This window comes from Sorex fumeus, unplaced genomic scaffold, assembly GCF_029834395.1.
Source record: "Sorex fumeus unplaced genomic scaffold, SorFum_2.1 ptg000006l, whole genome shotgun sequence".
NCBI classification, from domain to species: Eukaryota; Metazoa; Chordata; class Mammalia; order Eulipotyphla; family Soricidae; genus Sorex; species Sorex fumeus.
This window is the reverse complement of record NW_026606063.1, coordinates 17832987-17860653: the sequence shown is the minus strand read 5'-3', so window position 1 is coordinate 17860653 and position 27667 is coordinate 17832987. Positions and strand designations below refer to the sequence as shown.

At 40.0% G+C, this 27667-nt stretch overlaps 1 protein-coding gene across 1 annotated transcript in view; it reads right to left on the bottom strand.

Moving 5' to 3' along the window:
* Nucleotides 1-25916, bottom strand: part of OSR1 (odd-skipped related transcription factor 1) — a 45109-nt gene extending 19193 nt beyond the window's left edge. Inside the window, exon 1 of the mRNA XM_056125483.1 lies at nucleotides 25825-25916. Coding sequence (XP_055981458.1) covers nucleotides 25825-25860 — 36 coding nt within the window. The 5' untranslated portion in view covers nucleotides 25861-25916. The remainder of the gene's footprint in view (nucleotides 1-25824) is intronic.
* Between the last annotated feature and the right edge of the window lie 1751 nt (nucleotides 25917-27667).

Here is a 27667-nt window from a genome sequence, read left to right as displayed (position 1 = left end):
GACAGGGGAAAGCCATACCTGGCCCTCCTCCGTGCTTGGGAAACCACAATGAAGGCTGGGCCCATGGCAGGGGGAGGGAGGAGTGGGCAGGTTGCCAAACCGCGACTAAGTCTCCCTCTTCCTCTAAGATGAGCTGAAGGCCCAGGGTTGGAAGAGCCTGCCCTGCCGCCTTCTCTTTGGGCTTCCTTTCAAAGCAATGTTTGGAGTGCCATCCCCCATTATCCACGTTCTCATTTGTCTGGGGACCAAGTTGTTGCCCTGGCTTTCTGTCACCCTTGCCACAGCCTCCTATGATCTCACATTGACATTCTATTGTTTCTGAATTTTGCTCAAGTTGCAGCCGGCTGGTAGCATTTATCTTCTCCCTTCCCTTGGGCCATGGTGAATTCCTCAATAAGGTCCCATCTCACGTCAGCGTTTCCAGAAAACCCAGGCACAGTTCGCTTCCCTCTTTAGCTAAGATGGGAGACTTGCCGCAGCCAAAAAAATAACTCGTGCCTCTGCAGTTTCTGGCTTCCTGGCTGAAAAATCTATTATCCAAGAATTCATCCTGTTGAGCAAGATTGATTTTTTTTTTTTTTTTAGAAAACACACAAATACATGAGCAGGCACCCAGGCACCAACTCTCCATCTACCTAACACTATGTAGTCAGGAGTGACTTGCAGAAGGACGCTTCCTCCAAGAGGAGGTGAGCTCATGCAAAGTCGGCACTCTTTATGTGGGCAGCAAGGCCAGCATTAGGCAGAAGCACATCACTTCGGTGTGGCTGAAGCCCGTCTCCCTAGGATGTCAGAGGGAGGAAGACACACTGGGTCTGATCCTTCGAGAGGCCAGTGGTCAGTGGACATCTTCTGTCCAGGATCTCGAGGAGCGATTGTAGGATGGGGGCATGGTTTCTTCCAGGATCGTGGCTCTCAATCCTGGGAAGAAGTTAGATCTCCTTTAGAAAAGATGAAGAAGGAACACAAAGAGCTTGAAAAGAATTTGGGATCACATGGAACTGGTCTCTGGTCCTGACCTTGGATCTTTTGAATTTCTTGGTCCCGATAAGCTGCTCAACTCTTGCACCTTCATCTGTAAAATGAGAGAAATATCTGTTTTGTGGCATCATTGCGATGACGAAGCAGCAGACTTTTTGTAAAGCTCCTAGCACTAAGTGGACAACTGCTGGACATTATTTCCTCTTCCCATCAGGATCAGAGTTTGGTCTCCATATCTCTTGAGCTAAGTGATTTTTTTTAGAAGACTTGTTTTAAAATCAGCACAGCTTTCCCACCTGAGGCTACAGTGGAATCATGGGGACGGCCTGCTATTGTGCCAACATTCCAAACCCACCTTTCTGAACTCTGCTTGGTGACTCAGGTTGGTCACTACATCGTGCTCTTCTGTCTCACTGTTAGAAAGTGAACAGGGGCTACAGCAGAAAGGCTACAAAGCAGGTTTTTTTTTTTACTCTGCCAGGCACTGGGATACCCTTTATTCAGCATAAGCAGGTTCTAGATTCCTTCAACATCCCTTGAACTCACCTCATCATATTTTAGGAAGATGCCATCACCATCTGGGCAGCTGGGCAGTTCCCTCTCCTTAGAAGGCTGAATTCTCCAAATTACAGGGCAGCAGACATGCACTAGAGCACTGGGCTCAGCTCTGCATGGCCTGGTCTCCCAGCTCCTAGATTCTGATAACTCAGTCTTTGTTTCTTCATCCCTTACCTGTGCTCTACACACTCTTCATCTTTCGACTTCCTCACCCATGTAACACATTGGCTGTACTAAATGGAAAGTTGAAAGTGAAAGGTGCTGAAATAGAAAATGATGAGTGAGTGAGTGGATGGCAAAATAAATGAAGTATGCGTGCTCAAAAAAAAAAATTGAAAAGCTGAGCACAATTTAGCTTGGTGGTTCAGAGAAATTTTCATATTATACTGAGTTTACTTGTGAATGGTTTCAATCTTTTCTAATGAGAAAATTATTTAACTTTTTTCTAATGAGAAAGAACTCATGTATCAGATAGCATATAAATTGATGCAAAATAATATAAATACACCTAAGACATTCTAAGTATGGTATAAATGCAACAAGTGAAAATTATCTGAGAGAAAGAAGTGGAGGAGGAGAGAGAAAAAGAGAGAGCAAAAGGAAAGAGAGAGGGATTGAACGAAGAAATACTGACCCAAATAGACCAAGATTAGGACAGCGACCATGTGTTACATACAGGCTGTTCTAACTCTCCTGATTTCTCTGGTTTCCCTGGCATCATGCCTTGTTTTGCATCAGAACCAAAAACAGTTGTCTTGGTTTCCATGACAAATTGTAAAGACACTTTAGATACAGTGACCCTTCTTGATAGGCCAAGGAGGAATGGTGCTGATTTACGTGAACAGGATTTCTATCATTTCTCTTGGATCCTGAGTCATATTTGTATTCTCCACTGTGGAACAGGGTGTTCTTCATGATTGTGTTGACTTGAACACAGTGTAGAGTCAGATTACAAAAGAGTTGTCCACATCATGCATAGGGCCAAAGGCAATTTGATCCCCAACACCAAATGGTCCCCTAGGAATACATCGGTGTGGGCTATAAGGTCTCCATCATGGTAGACCAGTAATCACTGGTACCACAGAACCAAAGATGCACTGAATCCTCGGGTTCTCATATCGAATGACTGGCTCAGTAAAGAGAGAATCATCTGGAGGGATCTCTGAGTCTCCTGAGAGCCTGCATCAAAGAAGACAATTTTTCATACCATCACTCCTTGTAATTCTACTAACTAACCCTGGAGTGATGATCTCCCCAGCTTAGTCTGCTAGGAAAACAATATCCCACTTAGAATACTTTAGATAAAAGACCACTTTAAGTTTTTCCACCTTGAATATTTTTTCCAACACCTTAGTTTACTTCCAATGCCAACCTAAAAATAACTGGGATCAATGGTACCTTTATATTTTGATCAAAATACTCCCATTTCCTAAATTGGGAATGTTCCTTTTTTTTCAATGGCCTTATCCATTATCCACTATATGCTCATTATCACCACTACTGAACCATTCCCCATTATACTGTCTTCACCATTCCATGTCATTCTAACTCTTGGCACTTACCACATATTACAGGACTTGGAGTCTTTTTTATGATGGGGTCTTATGCAACAACAACTTGAAATGCCTCTTTAACTTGTCAGTTTGATCACTTGGTAATTTCTGTGGCAGAACTCATCTCTGAACCTCATATCACTTTATCTTTATCTTGACTCTGATGACATAAAAATTCTGTTTAGTCACTTAATATCTATTCTCCATCCTTCCCCTTTTCAGCTCACATGTGTACCATTTACTTTTATGTACTCTAATTCACATTGCTTCCTCTACTTGGCGCTCTTCTCCGGCACTCACTCATCCTTCCAGACTCCTACTACAGAAGCTTCCTCTGATGCCCAGGCCTCGCCACATACCCTTCCTCTACACTATACCATACCCACATCACGGTACTGAAATCACCTCTCATACGCCTGTCTTTTCTGATGGTTTTATCCATATGCACCAAGGATAAATGATGTGTCTTGTATAGAGTACTCTTGTACTCTGAGGATGTAACCCAATGCCTGTCTACGTAGGAGGCGCTTGATAAATGCATGTAGGCCTAAATTTAATACACTTTTGGTGAATGATTGAATGACATTGAAGCAGCAAATCCATGAGCTGCCATTTTCTCCCCTGGACACATATTTATCTCCTTCTTTCCTTGCCAAAACCCCAACGATTGCTTCACTATGCTGTATAATCTTCCTGTCAGGTCTCTGACACACAAAACACATGTAATCATTCCATTATGAGGGCTGGCACTAAGTTTAAGCTGAGTGTGCAGATTTATTAGATCTTGTACCAGGAAACCCATGAGGCAGAGTTTAGAAGGGATTCCAAAGAGGATGTAAAATGTCCACAAGCCCTTGTACTTCAAGGCGATTCTATGCTTCTGTCAGGGCCCCAACTCTCTTTGCAGATTGGGTTTCTCCATTTTCTTCTGAGATATACCAGCAGGCTACCACTGTGGATTGACATAGGTAAGGAAGGTAGGGTCCACTGCTGCAAGCACCATCCTTATTTTCCATCATAACCCTACTGAATACTTAGACTGCACTATTGACTCACCATTGCTGGGAAGGGAAGGCTGCACACATTTTTGATGTCCACTTGTTTGAAAGTCCATTTTGCACAACTGGCTAATTTACTCTGTCACTGTGGCTGTGTGTTTCTCTTCTTGGAAAAGAAAGGTAATACTGGGTGGAGTTGACAAGATTTCCCAGTGGGTATTCTAACATTCTCCACATGCATGCTGTCACTGTTACTGTCATTTCTAAACATCCTCCAAACTTCAAAGCTCAGTTTCTAACCCACCTCCTCTAAAAGGCTTTGCTACCACCTTGTCTTCTAGAACTCTTAAGGCTCTCAGTGTAGCACTTCATTACACTGTCTTAATGGTGCACAGAGACTTGCACTGGGACTTTTGAAGCTCAGCACTGATTCCAAGTCCCTCTGTGGTGTTGACCGAATCATTTCATAGCTCTGAGTTTTTCTACCCTTAATATTCCTTATTCCCTTTCTTCTCTTTCCCCTCTTAAAAATTTCCCCTTCAGTTTTATTTATCTTACTCTTTTTCTTCTTCTTTACTGTCCTCTGTTTCTTTAGGGTAGGGTCAGATCTCCCCATCATGCTCAGGAGGACTGAGGGACACTCTGGAGATCCTTGGTTCAATGTTGTGGGTGGACAGTATTACCTCTGCAGTGATGGTAGCAGCTACCAGGCTACATGGACAGTGCTTTGAAGAGCATGTAATGCCTAAGATTAAATTTGGAAGTTGTTCCAGCTGTCTGAGCTATCTTCCTACCCGGATTCTCCTCTTTTTCTGTTCTAAGTCTTTCCTTTGCTTCCTTCTCCTAGTGTGTCTTCCTCTTCTGTATCATAGGATAGATTCCTCCCTGCAACCCATGTAATAAATTTCGTGGGGGAAAATCTATGGATGACATGGATGTGAAAAAAATGGTGACAACTTTAGAGTGAACAAGAAGCAAGGGTAGGGAACAAAAAGCAAGGATTGTATCCCTTTTTATGTCATAGGCCATGCCTACTGGAGGATAATGTGGCAACAAAAGACAATCACTGTTTATAAAAGGCCAAACAACTTTAGGGGATAAATGGATTCCAGAGATGGAGGTCAAATTTAAATGGAAGGAGTAGTCATTGCTAAATCACTTCTTGATGGCCTAAAACCAAAGGGCCAACTTTCAGAGTGGTTACCAGCTGTGACGAATGGCTCCAGAGACACAGTAGGGAAGGACAGACCTATTTTTACTGAAGTTTCTAACCTACCACAAGAGATCAACCAACGGACAGGCTTAGCAATGCAGAGTGCTGCGCTTAGAGGGAACACAGGAAATTCTTGAAGGACACACAGAATAAGCACCACATTTGCTCTTGTAGGAACATAGGATGATGCTCTTGAAGGACACAGGATAAGCACCTCAACTGTTTTTTGGAGTGTAAGGAGGGTCTTCCAGGCCAAGGTGACAGCAGACTCTGCAATGCATATTACAAAGAAAGAAGAAATAATAGAGCCCCCCCACCCCCATTCACTGGACTGTCCAGTGGGTAGCTTATCAAGAAGCAGATAAAACATCAATTATCTTCTCATACTTCTCTAAGAATCTGACAGAAGTTTGGCAATTTGTTATATGGTGTTATTTTTTTAACTTGAAGAGAGCACCAAATAAAGGGTGTTGTGAAGACCCTCCCAGGGTGGGAGAGACATGCTAAAAGTAGTCTATAGACCAAACATGATTGCCACTCAATGCCTCTCTGGCAAAACACAGTACCCAAAAGAAGAGAGAGAGAACAGGGGGGAATGCCCTGCCACAGCGGCAGGGTGGGACGGGGGGGGGGGATGGAGGGGGGGAGAGATGCTAGGACCCGTGGTGGGGGAGGATGGGCACTGGTGGAGGGATGGGTACTTGATCATTGTATAACTGAAACCCAAGCACAAAAATTTATAAGTCTATAAGTGTACTTCATGGTGTTTCACTAATAAAAAAATGATAAAAAAAAGAAAAAAGAAAAATATTTAACTGACTTAACTGTCTCAATCACACTATCCTTCATGCAGTAAAGGCGTCCAGGAAGATACCTATATCCACTCTACAGAATAGTGTGGCACTGGATTACTAAGAGGAGATGCTATGGGAACACGTATGTGTTCAGAGAGTTCCAGGGTACAAGCATGCATGTATTTATAAATGCATATATATACATATATATACATATACACATACACTTATTACCTAACATGTATCGTTCAAGAAGCTAGTCTATGTGAAATTCAACTTTTACCTCTTAATATGATACACTTGCCAGAGGTTTTCCTAAATCTTAAAAGTTAATAGTATTGCCTAAAGTAAGTTATAAACCATCTATCACTCTCTCCAGTTTCTGTGTGGGACATGTTCCAAGACACCAATGGAAACCTACGTGAAAACACTAATGAACTCTATCTAAACTGTGTATATTTTTTGACACATGAGCAGTGCTCATGACTTTTTCTGACTCTGCACTCAGGGACTGCTCCTGGAAAGTCCTGGGAACCAAATGGGGTGTCAGGGATAGAAGTTGGGTTGGCTTCTTGCAAGGCAAGCTGCCTATCTTGCTGGACCATTGCTCTGGCCTCTAGACTGTGTGTATGTCTTGTACAAACACACATATGTTAATTTTGATTTACAAATGAGGCACACTAAGAGATCAACAGTGATGCATATATAATAGAACAATTATAATAATATATTGTAAAGATCAGGGCACAGGAGGGAACTTGGAAACACTGGCAGAGGGAAGTTGACACTAGTGGTGGGATTTGAGCTAGAACATTCATTTTCTGCCTAAAACTCAACTATCAATAACTTTTAAAACTTTTTAAAAGTAACAATTATTTTAGTATAATAAAAGTTGAAAAGAAGAAAAACATTTTTGTGACTTTTTTCTCATTTTAAACAAAATATTCATGTTTATACCTAATGTTGCTTGATGACTAAGTGCTTTTTTTTCTTTTTGGGTCACATCTGGCGATGCAAAGGGGTTACTCGTGGCTCTTCACTCAGGAGTTACTCAGGGAACTGCTCAGGGAGCCAAATGGGATGCTGGGAATCCAACTAGTGTCGGTCGTGTGCAAGGCAAACGCCCTACCCGCTGTGCTATCTCTCCAGCCCCTTGAGTGCTTTTTCTTAAGACCTTCCAAATTAGAGACAAGGAGCTTCAAGATGTCCTAAACCTAATCTACCCTGGTACATCAAGAGAGTTGTAATGAACTCATTTTGGTGATGGATTCACCAGAAATTATTGTACTTGGCTGATTGGGCAGACCAGTGCACAAGCCATGTGTCTTGTGGCCGCAGTGCCTCTGGTTGGGAGTCACTGACTTCCTGACCCAGGGGTTGATCCTTTAGGGTTGGAAGAGTCTCAGGAAGGGTGTTCTAGCAAACTGGGTTGTGGCCAAAGATCTGAGACAGATGCTAAGCTGCAAGACTGGAAGAACTATAGAGTGTGTGTACCTCCAGGATACCATCCCTCAGTGAAGTTTTGGCCAAAGTGGCTCCAAGTAAAATAAGGGAAGAAAGGAGAGACCCAGGATAAAAATGGGGATGGTATAGGACTTCTCATGAGCAGAAAAGCAATGCTTGTCAAGGACAGGCAGAATATGCCGGAGAACATTTCAGACTACTCCCAAGTAACAGAGATGTGAGGTTTGACCACTATTTGGCAAGGCTGTAGACAACACCTACAACCTCTGGTACCTGTGGGAAGAAGGGTCCTATTCTGGAGTTATCTAATATGCAGACCAAGCACCACCACTCAGGAAAAAACAGGGGAGCTATAAGAGAGAAATAGAAGACGATATCAAGTGTCTGTTCATAGTAAAAATGGTGGACTGTGAAAAGAATGAGTTTTATTTTGTTTCCTTTTTAAGTAAATGCATAAAATGTACTCTGGACATTGATAGACTAGAATAAGACTTCTGGGTTGGTCAGTTTTCACCAGAGAATAAGAACAAATACACACACCACTCTCTCTCTCTTCCTCCTCCCCTCAAAGTAATTGACTCCTCAGATTACAGAGGCAGAGAAGGTCTATGATCTAAATTTTTAAGCTATTGGTCCAGGCAAGCTGATGAGTGTTTAATCTGAGTACCAAGTACTGAGAATCAGGAGCCTGGATGGAGAAAGTTCCAGCAGGAAAGCTGACAGACTGAAAATCCAAGAAGAAATGACATTTCAGTTAAGCCCAATGGCAGGAAATTATGAATGTTCCAGCTCAAATGAACAGGGTTCCCCCTGCTCAGGATTTCTGATCCATTCAGATCTTTTTCACCTGATTGGATGACATTGCACTAGGGAGGATAATTTGCTTTATTTGGCCAATGGACACAAATTCTAGTCTTTCCTGGAAAATCCTCAAGGCATACTCCATATCATGTTTGAACAAATATCTGAAAAACAGATTTAAGCATAAAATTAACCATCCCTGGATTTTCCTAGACTTTCTGATATAGAGCACTGTGATTGGTGTGAGCTGGTATCACATTATCACTTTTATTTGCAGTTCTCTGATAATAGGTGATAAAGAACTTTTAAAAAATATGTCTACCAACCCATTCATATGTCCTCTAAGGAAAGTATATGTTTATCTCTTCTCCTGACTTTTTTATGTTTACAGAGATGTAGTGTCAACATATCTCTGAAAAGGAACCTTAATTCTTCATCTATAGGGATGTTATCTGGGTCAACTTTTATGTGAAATGGTATGAAGATTGCTCCAAGAAGTCAATCCATTTGGTCATCTACCACCCTCCCACCAAAAGCCCAAAAAATAATTAAAAAGATATAATCACATCAACATTCATTCCAATACTCTTTACAATACCCATTATTGGAAATTACTCAAATTTTCTCTTTTTCTTTTTAAAAATGTTTTTAATTGAAACACCATGAGCTACAGTTACAAAGCTTTTGTGTTTGAGTTTCAGTCATACAATGATTGAACACCCATACCTCCACCAGTTACATTTTCCATCACCAATATCCCCAATATCCTCCCTTAGCCTTGTCCCATCCCATCTTCCCTGCCTCTATGATTTACAATTTCCCTCTTACTCTCTCTCTGCATATGGTCATTATGGTTTGCAATACAGATAATGTAGGCCATTGTGTTTGGTCCTTTATCTACTTTCAGCACACATCTCCCATCCCAAGCGATCTCTCCAACCATCATTGACTTAGTGATCCCTACTCTGTCCCAGATGCCTTCTCCCCCAGTTCATGAGGCAGGCTTCCAACCATGTAACAATATTCCTGGCCCTTGTCTCTACCATCCTTGGGTGTTAGTCTCATATTTTATATTCCACAAATGAGTGCAGTCATTCTATGTCTGTCACTCTCTTTATGACTCATTTTACTTGGCACGATACTCTCCATGTCAACCCACTTATAAGCAAATTTCATGGCTTCATCTTTCCTAACAGCTGCGTAGTATTCCATTGTGTAGATGTGCCAAAGTTTTTTAACCAGTCATCTGTTTTCGGGCACTCAGTTTGTTTCCAGATTCTGGCTATTGCAAACAGTGTTGCGGTGAACATATAGGTGTGGATTTCATTTCTACTGTGCTTTTATGCACTCTTGGGATATATTCCTAGAAGTTAGTCAAATTTTCATTAGTAAATGAATTACTAAAGAAATTGTGGTGTATATACACACATGGAATACCACTCAGCTATAAGAAAAGACTGTGACTGGAGGGCATTATGCTAAGCAAAGTTAGTCACAGAGAGGACAAAAACAAAATGATCTCATGCATCTGTGGTAGACAGAGAAAGAACATGAGGAAATAGAACCACATAATAACAAATGTTTGGTCTTATAAAACATATTGCTAATCATTAGGTGAGGTAATAAAGAGGTGGGCTAAAAGTGACACACAAGTTGTAGTAAAGGGTCTTGGGCAACTTGTTGGTGGTGAAGAATAGTAACTTTGTACTTCAAAACTATAAGTTGACACCACTGCAACCATATGATCTAAACACTACTACTACTACTACTACTACTACTACTACTACTACTACTACTACTACTAAATTCCTAACATGACAGTTACTTATTGCTTTTGTCATATCTTCTAGAAAGTAACAATAAAGAAAATGAGAAAAATAGCAAAAAGTGGTCTCTTTGGTAATGAAGAAACAGTTTGTTCTCCCCTTTCTTTTTGCAAAAATATCAATTACAAAGATGGAAATTTGGCATGAATAGGGATTACTTCCAGGATATTTTGTATCCAAGATATAAGATTGGCTATATTCCCTAAGAAAAAATGGTCTCCTTCTAGAATAACCTACAACTCATTCTGCAGAGTGTGTATAAAATATAAAAGAAAACTAAAACAGCTAGGTCCTTTTTTCTTTTCTTTTTTCTTTTTTCTTTTTTTTTTGGTCCTGCATCACACCTGGCAGTGCTTAAGTGCTCAGGGCTTGTTCCTAAATCTGTGCTCAGAGAAGCAAAAGTTGGGCATCAGTGAACTGCCTCAAGACCACATCTGGCCACTTACACTTTTAATAGACCAAAAAAGAAATTATGTAGCAATTCTTCCAAATGGAATAACAGATTTTTGGTTTCCAGAATGATCTCTTTCCAGTGTAGGTAGACACTTACTCAGCTCCTGGAATGATGGGTAAAAGCATCACGAGAGCTTGCTTCTGTCTATACTGGGCTATGTTCGCCAATGACAAAAGATACCTGGGAAGGAATGGCATCTGGACTGCAAATGGTCATGCCCAGGAAGTATTGTCTACTCCCTGTCGGTCTGTTCCTTGCTCAGCAGCCCTGATTGGTTTTTGGCTTGCATTCCTGATATCATTCTGTTCCCAGTTGTCCAAGAGTTGACTTTTGTGTCTGCCCTATAGCTGGCCTAAATGTGGCCCTCCTCTGCTTTTTCATCCTCTTATAAACTCAGCTTCTCTGATGGAGGCTCTGATTCCTGATAGTGCAGCATCACACTGGAGATGGGATTCTAAAATATTGTTTTATGAAGGCAGGGCTGAATTGCACGCTTTGCTTGTTTCTCTGTTTCTCTCTGGTAAGGACAGGAACACTGCATTACTACTGCCTGGGATTGGTCAGGTGAGAGCACTTGGGCAATTTTCGGCTACTTTCTGATGTGAAGGAAGTCATAGGAGAGAGAAGGAGAAATGAAAGAGCCACTTAAAAACGCACTGGTGCATGGTTCCCTTATGTGCAACTTGGGGAGCTTTACTAAATGAAAAGTCCCAGACCATCAGACTTTGACAGAATGTCCTAAACCTACAGTTTAGAATGCTGAGACAAAACCGGATAAATCTCTCCCCCTCTCTCTTTCTGTCTCTCTCTTTGTCTCTCTCTGTCTCTGTCTCTTTCTCTCTTTCTCTTTGGTATTTGGGCCACTCCTGATGCTGCTCAGTGCTTACTCCTGGCTTACTCCTCAGCTAAGGGATCACTCCTGGCAGGCTAGGAGGACCATTTAAGGTGTTGAGGATTTGAGCCAGAATAGTTGTGTGCAAGGCAAGCACCCTACCCACTATACCATCACTCCAGCCCCATGAGTGTTGACATTACTACAGTTAGGACACTAGAGGTTGACTAAACAGGCATTAGCATTCTGATTTGGGTCATCCCTGCCCAAGTGCTGAATAAGCCCCAATGAATCATAAGACTTCAGCTAGCCTTGCTACATGATTTACTGCACTTTCTAATAGACATATTCTCCTTTTTTCTAAAATAGTCTTGAACTCATTTAAAGAGGGTTTATAAAATATGAAAAGATCCCCAAACATAATTTACACAAGAAAAGAATTAAACAAACCCATAAGTCCATCACAAATGCAATCATTTTGTATTCTCCTTTTGTTTGTTTGTTTTTTGGGTCACGTTTGGCTGTACTCAGGGATCACTTCTGGTGGGCTCAAGAGACCATTTGGAGTACTGGTGACCAAATCCAGGTAGATCACAGGCAAGGCAAGTGACCTACATGCTCTGTTATCGATCCAACCCTGTTAATCATTCTGAACTTAAAGTGAGAATAGTGTTATCTAGGCCTGCATCCTTGCACCAGAAGCAGAAACACAAAGAATCTGTCCTAGAGAACATTATCAAACGACTATGAATACACATTCTTGGTTCTGGCTAAAATGTCACTTTTTCCAAGAATTTGAGTACTGTCTTGTGATCTCTCCGCTGGGTAATTTGCCCAGTGTAAGGTTCTGCCATGCAACAGGTGGAGAGACGGGTGACTGGCGTCCAGGCTAGGGAAGAGGCACTTAGGGACATTACTCATGCAAAACCACAGGAGTTAGAAACCACTGACTTGTTTTTTAACCCCCTTTCTTTTAATAACAATATTTATATTTCTAATATGTGAAATGGTTAACTCTGTAGGAGAGTCAGAGACGGTACCTAATCCCAGCTTGAGGCAATTACTTTAACATGAATTTAAAATAAAATTAAAGTTAACAGTTTAAACTGATGTTTGAGGGTTTTAAAAAGATTTAGTTTCCTTTGGAACCACTGTGTTATTTGATCCAGTACAATCTTTTTGAGCTCCATGCATAACATCTTTACCCAAGTACCATTACTACTAGATTAGGTCCATAGGTTGAGTTACAAATGTCTAAAAATCTTAAAATTATTAAGCTCAGATTATAGTGTTCAAAGACTATGGTGTTATTTTAGTCTCCTGCCATATCCTCCATTTACTATAAACTTGTTATATTGGCATTCAAATAGAATGTCATAAAGCAAGTATGTAAGGAGGTGTTTGGGGTTTGTTTCAGGCTGCCGTGAGCCAAGTTTGCATGGCAACCAAGATGTATAACAGAAACACTCAAATGATCTTTGTAAAAAAATGCTGAGCAGGACTCAAGAGCAGGACAACTTCTGAGTTGAGGCAGGCCTGCAGAGCTAGTAAGCAGTCACAGAGCATCTAGATAGGGACAGCTTGTCACAGGACATTGCTTCAGTGATGTTCCAAGTCCCCTTTGCTACAGCTGCTAAGTGCTAACATATCAGAGGCCAAGCCCTGAGAGATGTAACTTCATGGAATTTGCAGATGTTATAGTTGGAAGGACTCTCTGCCACCATCTTAACCAAATCCCTTGTTTTATAGGTGAGAAAATGGGAAAACAAAGACAGAGCTATGATTTGTCTACATTCTCCAAGGTCTGCTTATATATTCAGTGGAAGCACATGAATACACTCTTACCATGTTCTATATTGTAGTGAATTCTCTTGTTTTCCCACGGGGATACCAATCATAACTGTTCTGAATTAGAATTTAAAGAAGCAAGTGTGGGTGCAAAGGCCTAGATTTGGATGTTGTCAAAACATGGCATGTAGGAAAAGGCTTCCTGGACTTGGGCTGAAGACATAGCTCCAGGGGCTGTAGTGCATGCCTGCGGTGCAGGGGACCTCGGGTTCAGTTTACCTTCCAAGCACTGAAGCCTCTAGTACATGTCCTCCAAAGCACTGTCACTCCCAAGCACTGGTGGTCTTTAGCATGACTGGGGAGGGCCCCCAAGATAAAACAAAACAAACAAAACAGAAACCTCATTCTGGAATTCTCAGATCAATCTGCTTAGATCTTTTTTTTTCCCTAGAAAGCTGATCTTATGAAATCAGGCCAGTGTTGACCTGCAGAGAAGGGTTTGAGCTGAATTAGCAAAGCTGCTGCAAAGAAGAGAGGAAAAGAGAGATACAGGGGCTGGAGTGATAGCACAGTGGATAGGATGTTTGCCTTGCATGCGGTCAACCCGAGTTCGATTCCTACATCCCATATGGCCCCCTGAGCACCTCCAGGAGTAATTCCTGAGTGAAAATCAAGGAGTAATCCCTGTGAATTACTGGGTGTGCCCCCCCCAAAGAGAGAGATACATTTTGAAGTTTCTGTGCTGTCTGGGGTTTAGAGGCAGGTGAAAGAAAGAGAGGGTATCTGGCACATGACTGCCTCAAAGCTGGGTAAGGGAGTAATCCAAACACTGAGAGCTTATAAAAAGCTTCCTCCAAGAGGACGAAAATCAAGAACCATCTATCTATTTCTCAATATACTGACAGCTCCAAGGCTACACCTGGCACCACTAAGGGATGGGCTAATAATAGCCACTGCTAAATATCACTCACATTCACCAGGACCTCTGGGTCCATACAATGGAATATGAAGAGAAACAAGGAGATGGCTATTTGGCAGTACTAGTAAATGATGCTTCATTATATAAGAATTTACTAGGTAGCCTACTAAAAAGTAATCCATATAAGGGCCACATACAGCACAGGGGGTAATGTGTTTGCCTTGCATATGGCTGGCCCCAGTTTCATTCCCCAGCATTGCATATGGTTTCCTGGAGCACAGCCAGGAGTTATTTCTGAGTGCAGAGACAGGGGTAAGTCCCAAACACAGCTGGGTGTGTCCCCACAACAAAGGAACAAACAAAATAAAAGGAAACTCATACTTATACCTGTTCAACTTAAAAGAAATAGTTTATCATAGTCCTTCCTGCTATTTTTAAAACTTTCACTTAAGACTGATGTTCTGTGTTCTGTACTCCCATTATCTTCCCCATATTTACCAGAAGTCTAGAAATGGTGAGATTCTTTTAATTTCCAAATTTTATGTAGAAATGTTCTTTTGTGTACAGAAATAAGCTACTACTCCACATTGTTCTCCAGGTTTACTTGACCTCATGTGTCATTAGAGTTAAATGAGAATCTCTGTTTCCCAGTTTTATGCTTTTACAGGAAACAGCTACCCTCATAGTAATAGTCTGGGTCACTGCATGCTTTTTACTCATCCCTTATCATGCATGAGAACTCAGTTATCTGATTGGTGAGTTTGAAAGAAGTAGTCTTTATCTCTCTATTTTGAGTGCCAGTTTCTCTGCAGGATACATACAATCAACTCTAGTATCCAGTCTGTGCCAGAGGTCTGCCCCTTGCAAAGAAGATGGAGAACTGTGCCAACAAACTATGCAAGATTGTATCATTTAGGGAAAACCAATTGGAGAACAATTAGGTAACTGATGTCAATCATTCTTTCAATAAGCTCCGTGAGTGATATATGTGCTATTTTATCTGCGATGAATACATGTCTTTCCATTGCTTCTGAATTTGGAACCTAAATTCAATTCATTTCATATTTGAAATACACAGTTCTAGCACATTTCTTTTGGACGACTTTATGCTGATAAAGAAAGTGCACCAAAATCATCTTTTTTTAGTCTAGATAAGGATTTCAGGAGCTTGGTGGAGAAAGAAAATTCAGAATGGCATTGGGAATGACTGGTAACTCTATTTCTAAGAAAGGAGGCACTGGGAGTGTTGGTGGGTGATCCCGAGAACAGAGAGGACCATTATCACATGTCAGCTCCTCTTTTTGGATAGATTTGGCAAAGGAACAAGATTGAGAGGACAATTGTTGGTGAATCTAGGCAGTTGGATCTGAGCTACAATTTGGAGGGGTGCAATAAAATTAACCTAATCTGTGTCTTATCACAAAATCCAGCATAAATTTGGCAGAGAATGAGCAGACTGGAGTTGACCAAGGAAGTACAGCAGTCGTCTCCATTGGTGTGCATGGGTGGTAAGAGTGCCTTGGGAGATGTCAGTGTGAATGACAGACCCACCTGGACAGCAATACCTCATGTTCCTTGTGAACTTGATTGTTTCTATGCCCCAACCAAATGGGTTTCATAAAAGAAGTGTGTAGTTAGTAAAATAATTTAAGAAAGTTGTGTTTTTGGCTTAGCTGATTTTATGAACTTTGACTCATCTGGATTTCTGAAAATTCAATTGTGGTCTCCCGCACCCCCCTCCCCGGATTGATCCAATCCTAGACTTGAAGAAAAAATCAATTAATCTCAAATTTTAGCTATGCTTTGATGGGAAAACTGATGTCCATAGACATGTAGAGTCTTAGAAGCCTTGGTCAGTTCAGTAAGAGTGTTTGGTACATTTACACAATGGAGAACTATGTAGCTGTTAGAAAAGATGAAGTCATGAAATTCACATACAAGTGGTACTACATGGAAAGTATCATGTTAAGCAAAATGAGTCAGAAAGAGCGGGATAGACACAGAAAGATTGCATTCATCTGGGGAACATAAAGCAACAAAATGGGAGACTAACACCCAGGAGTGGCCGAGATTAGTACCAGGAATTTTGCTCCATGACTTTGAGGCCAACCACACGTGCTAGGGGAAAAGGGAGCTCAGATAGAGAAGAGAGCATCAAATAAAGGGTGTTGGGAGGATCCTCCCAGGGTGAAAGAAGCATGCTGAAAGTAGACTATAGACCAAACATGATTGCCATTCAATGCCTCTCTTGCAAACCACAGGACCCAAAAGGAGAGAGAGAGAGAACAAAAGGGAATGCCCTGCCACAGAGGCAGGGTGGGGTGGGGGAGATGGGGGGTGGGAGGGATGCTGGGACCATGGTGGTGTGGTGGTGGAGGATGGGCACTGGTGGAGGGATGGGTACTTGGTCATTGTATAACTGAAACCCAAGCACAAAAATTTCTAAGTCTATAACGGTACCTCATGGTGTTTCATTAATAAATAAATAAATAAATATGAGTGCTGGGCTGTGATGAGATTCTGAAAACATCTACAAAGCAATTTTCCTATTCACAGCAGAGGATAGTTGGAAGACAGCTTTATTGAATTGTAAATGAGACTATTCTAAGACCCTGAACTGCTAAAGCTAAAGCTTTTCCTGGAAAGAGAAGGATAACTTAGGCTACAAAGTCAGCAGGACATATTTAAGCCATAGATCTATTTAACCTCTTCATTACTTACATATGTTGATGATAACACCCTACTGATGAGCATCATAATACTGCTATGAATGTGGGGGTACAGATTATCTCTAAGATCCTGATTTCACTTTTTATTTTCAGATGCACCTCTTATGCAGATCAATTATTTTTAAACTGAGGAATGTTTAAAACATTTCCCATAGTTGCTGCAGCAATAGACATTATTTTATTTTTTTAATTGAATCACTGTGAGATAGTCTCTTGGGTGTTAAAAGTGGGCAAAGGGATATACACGACAACCTTTTAGTACCAATAAAGTCTTATCAAAATGATAAGAGTTCCTCTTTTCTCTGCATCCTAACACTAATCTTTTTGATAATAAGCATCGTAATGAATTGGGAGGGGGAGAGGAAGATACTGTTACATTTATACACTAACTGAGAAAACATTAATTTTTTAAATTATATTAAAGTCTTCCAATTTAGGAATTCATTAGTTATGGTTTTCGATTTTGGATGGGTACTAAATGGTGCTCTGGGGGGTGACACCAGACCAAACAGTTCAATAAATGCTCAGGCCTTGTGCTGCCAAGGACCACGAGGGCCATACCTGGGAATCCTTGGCAGTTGGGTCATGCAAAGCATGTTGATTTATCTGTTGATTTCTTTGACTGTTCCAACCAACAAATGCAGAGGTGAAGGAAAATTTGCTTTGTTCCCAACTAAGGTAGGAACCTAATGTTTTCACATTCATAAAGGTATTGGTTTTTGCTTGTGAAATGCATGAATTTGTACACATGTGTTTATATCTGCATCTATCACACGTATTTATACCAAATTAGGTATTTAACACAAATGACTATTCAGCTGCGCATTTTAGCCCATCCTTTCTCTCTTTAGACATATTGGCTGATGTCCAGAACAAGCTCAATCCTCAGGGCCCTCTAGCCACATTGAACTTTTGCTTCTACTGTGCGAAGCTTAAGTCTGACAAGTTTCAGTTGTGTTTGTTCCCAATTTGAAAATTATACTTGCTATTGTCATTCTATTATTAATTTCATAAGTTAATAAAACTCTTCCCTACATTTAGAAAATATTTCTGAATTATATAAATTTTCTGTATAGACATATTCTATCTACATAGACAATTCCTTTACCATATAGAAATAATTAAAAACATTGTCATATAGTTGACATGGCTTAAAACTGATTTACTGGCATGTAGGATAGGTTTAAAATAATCTTAATGAATAAGAGGGACAAAATAGATTATTATTTGAAAGCAATGAGAAAAGAAAACAATTGCAGATGAACCTCAGGTTGACTGAAATCTCTGAAGTAACAAATCCAGACAATAAAATAATATATTGGAGCTGGAGAGATAGAGCAGTGGCAAGCACAGTAAGGGGATTCTTGCCTTGTGCACAGCTGAACCAGGTTCTATCCTTAACAACACATATGGTCCACCGAACCTGCTAGGAGTGATTTTTTTGTTTGTTTTTTTTTTAGCTTTTTGGGTCACACCTGACAATACACAGGGGTTACCCCCAGCTCTGCACTCAGGAACCACTCCTGGCGGTGCTCAGGGGACCATATGGGATGACGGGAATCGAACCTGGGGTGGCTGCGTGCAAGGCAAATGACCTACCTGCTGTGCCCCCAGAACTCCAGCCCCCAGAACTAAGTCTTGAGCACTGCTGGGTACGGCTCCAAACAAAAACAAAGAACAACAACTATGTATGTGTGCGTCTGTGTGTCTTAAGACAAAAACTAAAGAATTAAGGAAATGTGACTTTATTGATCAAAAGTCATATTTGCAAATAAAACCTTATACATATGGTACAATTGCTATGATAACAATATTTGCCAAGAAAGAACAAAAACATGCTCAAAAACTACTGAACATAGTGGATATAAATAAGATATGTATCTGTAGATGTAATGTTAAGAATATAAATAGAATAAAGTTATGAAAGATTTTTTAACATAAGTTGCATCACAAAACTTAATCAAAACATAGAAGCATCTACTACAGGTAATATAAATACTAAAAGTAAATACTAAAAGTAAAAGAATAAACAAAACCAAGCATAGAATCCCTATATACAAATAATTTTCAAATGTTCCAATGTTCTTGGCACTTTTGTAAAGTGATTTTTAATATTTAAATGTATGAATTAATTTCTTTATACTGTAAGAAACGGATCTAGTTTTGTCTTTACATGGGTGATTTTTAAAAATCTTTTAAAAAATCTTTTCATAGGTCATTTTCTTATTTTTCTAATCAAAAAACAAATTCATTTTTGCATCAGTATTCACAGCCACCATTGTCATGGTCTCTATCATTGTTACTGAACATTTTCCCAACCATAGCTACTTTCCTGGGCTGGAGCAATAGCACAGCGGGTAGGGCGTTTGCCTTGTACACTACCAACATGGCCGACCAGAGTTCGATTCCTCCACCCCTCTCGGAGAGCCCGGCAAGCTACCAAGAGTATCTCGCCCGCACGGCAAAGCCTGGCAAGCTACTCGTGACATATTCAATATGCCAAGCACAGTAACAAAAAGTCTCACAATGGAGGTGTTACTGGGCCCGCTCAAGCTACTTTCCAACTTGTGTCCTTGGGTCCCCTCTGTTGTCCTACAAATTGACCCCCTAATCTTATGCTATGGCTTTCATTTGCATAATTTTTATCTGTGCATTATTGGAAGCCACATAGATTTGAGCTGAGAAGCGCTGTTCTAGAGTACCTTATGTTATTCCATATCCCCCCTATACTTTCCATTCTTGCCACTGGTGTTCTTGCCAATTCAACATCTTACCTTACTGTTTTAGTGATCAAGGTTATATAGTATGTTTAAATATCTGGACAACTAGTCTCCTCTTATAACTTCTTTTCTAGAGTATTTCTAGTTACTTTTGCATATTTATTTTTCTAAGAAAACTTCAATAAGATTTTCTAATTCTATAGAAAAATAATAAGAGCACATCAATTTTATAAATTAATTACAAAAAACTGACATCCTGATGGTGTTGAGATGTCCTAAGCAAAAGCAAGCGCTTTGTTTCCATTTATTCAAGTCTACTTTTGTGTGTCTCATGAATTATTAAAAATACTTTTTACATAGAGCATTTGAACATGAATTTTTATACTGATCCCTAAATAAGTCACATTTTGTGACTATTATAATTTAACTTTCTGCTTCATTTTGTCTTCTAGCTGGTTATTATTTGCACTTATAACATTTGTTGCATTTGTTGATGGCTTCAGATAACAAAGAAGTGTGCTGAGATCTACGGTTCTCTTTTCCTATTATATCAGGGACTGGTAATGAACATTACTAATTCCATGTGAAAAGAAGACTTGACTGAGCTAGAGAACCAAGTCAGAACCTTTCTGTTTACATTGGGCCTACCAGACAATGAGACAATGAACTGAGCAGTGTCATAGCCTGTTTAATACCTACAATCCAGTGGAAATCATATGCTGTAATGGTAAGGTATTGTAGGATAACACTGTTTTGTCCTTCCTGCATAGCCTCAGGTAGTTTAGGTTTATTGGGTTGCTCCCATCACAGTGCTCCCATTCCTCTGTGTTTATTTGTAACTTCTTTCTTTGTGCTCTGTTGACTAGTAAATATTGTTTTTCTCTTCTCCCTAAGTCCTTTGCATAGTATATTCAGAGCAATGTTCTTTTTGTATGGACACAAGAAGACATGCCTTTGTAATGTGACTCTCAGTAATACTTCCCTCCTGGGCATCTGTTCTCTCACCAAAGCCTCAGCTGCCCTTTCTTCCTACCGCTCCTAAAAGCAGGGTTCCAATGAGGGACTGGATGGACCCAGGGCAAGTGGTAAGCTATGCACTACCCTAGCATTGAGATGAGCCTGGCCAAAGTGCCATAATGCTTAACTATAAGTTAAGAGCTTGGTCATGGACAAATGCTGTCATGATCCAAAAAGTAATAACTAGATTTGGACCCTGCTAGGGTTTGGAATTATTAATCTGGCCTGAGCACTGTAGTCTGAGTCTGTGGCAAGATGTTCCTAGGAGAGCTGCCCTACAAGTCTCAATGTTATCTCTTACTGTGTCCATACAAAAATAGCTAGCCATTGATATGTTGATAGTTATTGGACTGAAGAGAAGAGAAAACCAATATTTATAAGTCAACAGAGCACAAAGAAAGAGGTTACAAATAAACACAGAGGAATGGGAGCACTGTGATGGGAGCAACCTAATAAACCTAAACTATCTGAGGCTATGCAGGAAGGACAAAACAGTGTTATCCTACAAGGTATGCTCTCTTTGGATTATATGCTATCTGACATGCTTCTCATGGAATGTGCAATTCAATAATATGTTCTCTATCCATTGCCGTTAAAAGATCTTTAGAATAAATTTAGCCTGAGTTTTTCCAAAAAGAACTCATATTTTAATTGATGGTGTAACTACCCCAAAATGAAAAAAGAGATTCACATTTTTTCATAAAAATTAAATAGATAATAACATCTACTTTTTATGATTCCTAAGAGAAATTAAGTAGCTTAACATGTGAAATACTTAATTTAATATAGAGAACCTGGCAGGCTACCGAAAGTATCCTGCCCTCATGGCAGAGTCCGGCAAACTCCCTGTGAAGTATTCAATATGCCACAAACCAGTAATAATGATGGGTCTCAATCTCCTGACCCTGAAAGAGCCTTGTATGTGGCACTTTCTAAAATCTCAGGACTAGGATGAAGGAGACGTTACTGGTACCTGCTCGAGGAAATTGACAAACAACAGGATGACAGTGATACAGTGATAATTCAATATATGGTACAAAGATTAAATACTCGTTAACTCACATGTCCTGACCCCACACCAGGCTGTCTTCACTGGGGCACCTCAGAGAGGGGCGGATTGAGTTTCCCTCCCCACCCCAAGTAGCACCCCTGCAGCCAAAACCCTTAAAAACCCAACTGCCGCCATGGTCAAGGCCACTCTCCACACACTTGGACAAGCTTCACCCAGGAGAGAACCGTCAGAAAAACCCAGGTATGAGGGAATCTGTGACTGAGATCTCCAAGCCTGCTCTATCCATTGCTCTGAATATACTATGCAAAGATCTCCAGGCCTCCTCCCCACAAGCAACCCAGTTTTCCAGTAGCTTGGTAGTCACACCCACAAACTGCCCCCTGAGCCATGTAATCTCATCAACGGCCAAGATCTAGAGACTATAAACTAAAGCTCCTGGAAGAGAGCAACACAGAATTTCCTGGAGCTCTAGCCCACTTACATGCCAAAACTAGCACACATTTGTTTGGTTTTAACATACTTGCTTGTATTCTCTTATATACGGGCTTAAATGGCTCCAGAATGAAATACAACAACCTTCAAACACTTCCCTCTGATTGTGGTGGGAAGGTGCTTGGTAGTGGGATTGTTCTTTGAATATTATCTGTAATGAATTATTGTGAACTACTTTATGAAAATAAAGTATATAAAAACTGAAAAAAATACCCACTAACTGGGGTCTATTGGACCCTTAATTCAATACATAACAGAATATTTATTTTTGTTTTTATAAATATGCTTTAGTCACTATGATTTATAATACTATGAATAGTAGAGTTCCATGCATAAGATGTTCCAACACCACACCTTCAACTAATGTCTGCTTTCACAGGATCCCTTCTGCAATCCCTTCCCCTACTTCCTGCAATGATAATTTCAGTCCTGTAGATCAATTTTCAGGTTCTGTTCCCTTTGGTCTTTTGTTATTTCTATAGTGTGTTTCTTTCTATCCCACACTTGATAGAGATCTTTCTGTCTCTGTCCCTCTCCTTTGTCTGACCACTTAGAATGATACCCTCCAATTCCACCCCAGCAGTGTTAAATGATATGATTTCATCTTTGCATAATTATAGGCCAACATATAATATAAATTAGTTTCTCTATCAGGTTGAAATGACTTCTTAGTAGTGCTGAATAAACATCTTATTTAACTTGTTCAGCATTCTTACATTTGAAATGAATAGCAGAAACTTTGTGGAAACAAGCTGGTCCATGGCTTTACCAGTCCTAAAAGGGCACACTCTCCAGGAAGGCATTTATCAACACAGGAACACACATAACGGCCTTCACTCTGCTCCACCCTCAGTCATCCTCTGCTTGGCCTCATGCTGGATTCCACTTGGCAGTTTTGGAGGTGTGTTATTTTTCTACCTTGGAGGTGGACTGTTATTTTAACAATTTATTTTTGAACATTTATTTTATGATTGATGATCGTAAATGGCCTAAAATTAGCATTTCATTACTGCTTAGTAAAAAAAAAATGGTGGCCATATGCAAAAGAAAATGCGTGTGTGTTTTAAAGCAAACTAGTTTCTAATTATATTTGGGTGCCATAAATTATTTCAGCAAAGGGATAGAGAGAGAGGTGAGTTCTGTTCTCTAACAGAATATGGAAGACTAAGGCTGCTGGCTACTGACTTATTGATATTGCTCTACCTGGCATTTTAAAGATTTACCTTGCATTTCTCAACTATACAAGGAACCATTTAGTCATATCCAATCATATTCTGGTCATTTATAGCCCCTTTTCACCTTTCAATAACTATTCTCCTGGGGCAGTATGCTATCAAAGAAAGATTCTTTTCATGGTGTGGTCCGAGCTTTTGTTATTCCGTTTTGAAAATTGAGCTTGGCAAGTCTGTCTGCCAATGTACTTGTTCCTCCATCTGCAATTATAATTAAATCCACACAGTGAGATTTAATCATAGAACTTCATATAATACGTTGGTTGTCATAGTTTTCTGCTGCTTTAAGCATGTTTAGTTTACAAGCTACTGTGTTTCTAGTGACTACTTTTGAAGTTTTCTTTTTTCTTTAATTTTTCTAGTGTCATTGGCAAAAGATTTTATTGGTATCTACTACATTGTCTTCCTTCCAATTTGATCTAGTTGAAGTGAATTCATGTTTACAAATGCAAGCACAAGAGGTAAATTATTGTTGTTTAGCTCCATAGTATTTAATGCTCAATTGATTCAATATTTTATTCAATAATAGACTGAAGGTATTATCAAAACCTAATATCTTTTTTAATTAAATGAAAAACAAAGTTGTGTATTAGTCAACTCTTAGTGAATTCGTAATTTAAATATTGAAACTCTATAACACAGATTATATATTAGTAGATCTTCTATATCAATATGCTATGAAGAAGTTGAATTATTTCCAGACATCCTTATCTGTCTTGATCATCATTTGCCTCGGATATTCTATTTGGTTAGGACTTAGTTCTTTCAGGATTTAGTGATAGACAAAGGTTCCAACTTATTTGGCTTACTGCCCTCTTTTCAGAAAGAAAAAAAATCACTTGATCGTCACCTGGAAATCAATTTTCTTTAAGAAAACAAACAGAAAGTGCCATCCAATTTCCCCCCTTTGGGAAATGCAGTGGTAGAGTTAAACTCAAATTTTCCATGGTACCAGCACCATAATTTGCTTATTTTCTACGAAAAGATCCTGATGACTTTCCCATTGTGTGTGGTACTCCTATAGCAAAGATTCTAGCTTAGTATGATGAACTCAATTAGGCAGTTAATGTTGGTATAGTAGCAGAAGGAATTCTAGATTGCCTTACTCACCATCCTGAGACATTCAATCCTCACTTTATGTTATATATCCCTTTATGTTTTCCAGAAGCTCTTATGTTTAGAATTCTTATCCCTGGGTGTCCCCCATATCTTCAGTTCTCTCCTCTCCATTGTGGAATTGTCAAGTCAGGACTTTTTCTCACTGGAACTGGCACAGGAACTGTGAGCTCAGTGTTACTATCTGTTCCTTTTCCTTCTCCAGTTTATTTTTGCATGCCATCAGTCAGCAAGCTGGACGGTGGCATTTATTTTGATGTCTCCAGAAGCCCAATAAAACTCAGGGAACATCCTGTGTAGGCTGCAACCTCAGACTCTGTTTTAATCGAAGATATATCAACTCTGGAGGGACCCACATAAGTATTAGGGGTTTCAAAATAATCTCAGAGCAACCAAAAAAAAATCAGTACAGACCTTGGGAATCTTTATTTTTGTTTTGTTTTATATTATGCATATCAACTTGGAGGCAGGAAGATCAAATATATTCCTTTAATGGAATTAAAAATTTTTACTTATAGACCCAGATGGGGAGATTGGAGGGAGGGAGGGAGGGAGGGGGTGAGAGAGACAGAGAGAGAGAGAGAGGAGAGGAGAGAAGAGGAGGGGGGAGGGGAGGGGAGGGGAGAAGAGAGGAGGGGAGAAGAGAGAAGGGGAGAAGAGGAGAGGAGAGAGGAGAGGAGAGGAGAGGAGAGGAGAGGAGAGGAGAGGAGAGGAGAGGAGAGGAGAGGAGAGGGGAGGGGAGGGGAGGGGAGGGGAGGGGAGGGGAGGGGAGGGGAGAAGAGAGGAAAAGAGAAGAGAAGAGAAGAGAAGAGAAGAGAAGAGAAGAGAAGAGAAGAGAAGAGACACAGAAACAGAGTCTGAGACAGAGAGCACAGGAGTTAAGAAGCATAACTTGCAGGCAGCCAACTCTAGTTTAAGTCTTAACATTGAACCTGTTCCTCTGAGCACTGCCATAAGTGATCCCTGAGCACAGAGCCAGAAGTAAGCACAAGCCACTTTGTGACCCAAACCACTCCTATTTCAAATGGATTCACCTCTTGAAGTGACTCAATAAAAAGAAATAAAGTATTTATTTTAAGGTATTCATTTTAAAGTACAAAAAACAAAATAAAGGTTATATTTGTATTTGATTTTTATTGAAATGAGAAGTATCAGTTATTTGATATTCTACTTATAAAAATATACTAAAGTAAAACCATACAAAATTCAGAATGTTGAAAGATGGTAACCATTATTTAAATGTAATAGCAAGTGTAATTAGGAAAATACTTTTAGAAGGAAAAGAAAGTCATGGGGCTAGAGAGATAGTAGAGTGGGTAGAGCACTTGCCTTGCATATAGCCGACTGGATTTCATTCCCATGTACCCATGAAGTCCCCTGAGCCAACCGGAAGTGATCCCTGAGTACAGAATCAGGAGCAAATACTGAGTACTTCCAGGTGTGACCCTAAAGCAAGCAAAAATGTTGTTCATTATATTTAAAACTCACAACAAAATTCTGTTGTTTATATGATATATAATTAAAATCCTAAAGATTTTGCAATGAATGAGTGGTATAAATTTAAAGATCAGCTATGTCTGTGCATGAAAATGACATCAGTTCAGTAAACAAGGAAGTATATAGAATCACACACAAACATCTGGCTCTTGATACAAATAGAGAAGTTAATGGTTTTCTCTGGGGTTGAGAAAAGTCTACACCAAATTCACCCAGAAACAGGACAAAAGACATGGTATAAACACGTAGTCTGTGTGTTTTCCCCCTTCCTGCATAGAAGAAAAGAAACTGAAGAGGATACTGATGACTAAGGTGCCCTGATGTGTGTTGATAGGCAGGAGTGACGCACATTCACTACGAACTATCATCCTAATCTAAGCACTTCAGGATGACATCTGTAACATGAAGCAGAGACCTGCCAGTAACTTTCCAGTGTTTCAGACTCCAGAATTCTGTCATAGAAAGAGATATCTGGTGATCTGTGTATATTTACCATGCAAAGACACATAGGCTTTTCCAAGAAGCCTCTGAGAGCTAGGTACACCCATTAGAAAACTTCCATAAAGTGCCACTAAGCAGTACTTTAAAGATTTCACAGAAAAGACAATAAGTTTGTTAACTTCTGTAACTACTGGAACACTGACACTGTCAAAAAATGGGGCGATTGTTTTTTCACTAAGTAATAAATCACCCCCCCAAATGATAAAACTTCACTGTTTAAAAATTCATTGTAGTCTGACAAAACAATTAACATTCTTTCTGAAGTTGAGATCAACATGTGAAAATGTTGTCTGATTCTGTAAACCCAGATGACAGATTGAATATACTATGCATACCTTACACAATTCTAAAAGTGAGAACGGGCACATCACATGGAGTTGTTCAGAGTTTGTTTAGAAGTGCCTGCCAGCTTCTATTGTAGTCGTAGGTGGGGATTCTGTTACAAAGGAATTTAAAGGCCCGTACGCTGACATGGCTATCTTCTTCAATATGGTTAATTGAAGACCCTTTCTTATAGGTCTAGACACATAACTGTGTCTCCATTATCTACTAAGCCCAGTTTCGCCTTCGAACATCTAAGACATTGATGGGGCCTCTTTGAATCAATAAAAGTGTCTAAAACTGAGAATGGGGAAAAGGAAACCATTTTCACCAGTTAACAAAAATACTTTATCCAACTGCCAACCTCTCACTTAGCATTAAGCACTTGTACCACAAAGGCTTTGCCCATTGTTTCTTTTTCCGGCATTTTCCCCAGAGGTTTTTACCAGCTCTGCCTGCCTGTACAGGTCCCATGATAAGCTATCATGAAACATTGGGCGTCTGGGTACAAAGTGAACAAGTTCCACATGATCATGAGGTTGGTGAAACCCAATGTGATACTTTGTAATTTTCAAACATGTTGAACTTACATAGCATTTATGGCAGCTAAGGAAACCTCGTACCTGTGCAACTGTAACATCTGAGCAATTCCATAATGAAATTCACATGGAATCTCCCAACCCAGCCAGATTTGTGTCAGCGTTCTTAACATGTTCCAGTTGTATGAAATGCTAATTAAAGGCACTCATTGTTAACTGATATAAATAGTCCCCACTTAGCCCATTATAGGTATGGGCTGTAAAACAAACAATTACGTGACAGATGATACACATGAACATAGAGAAATTC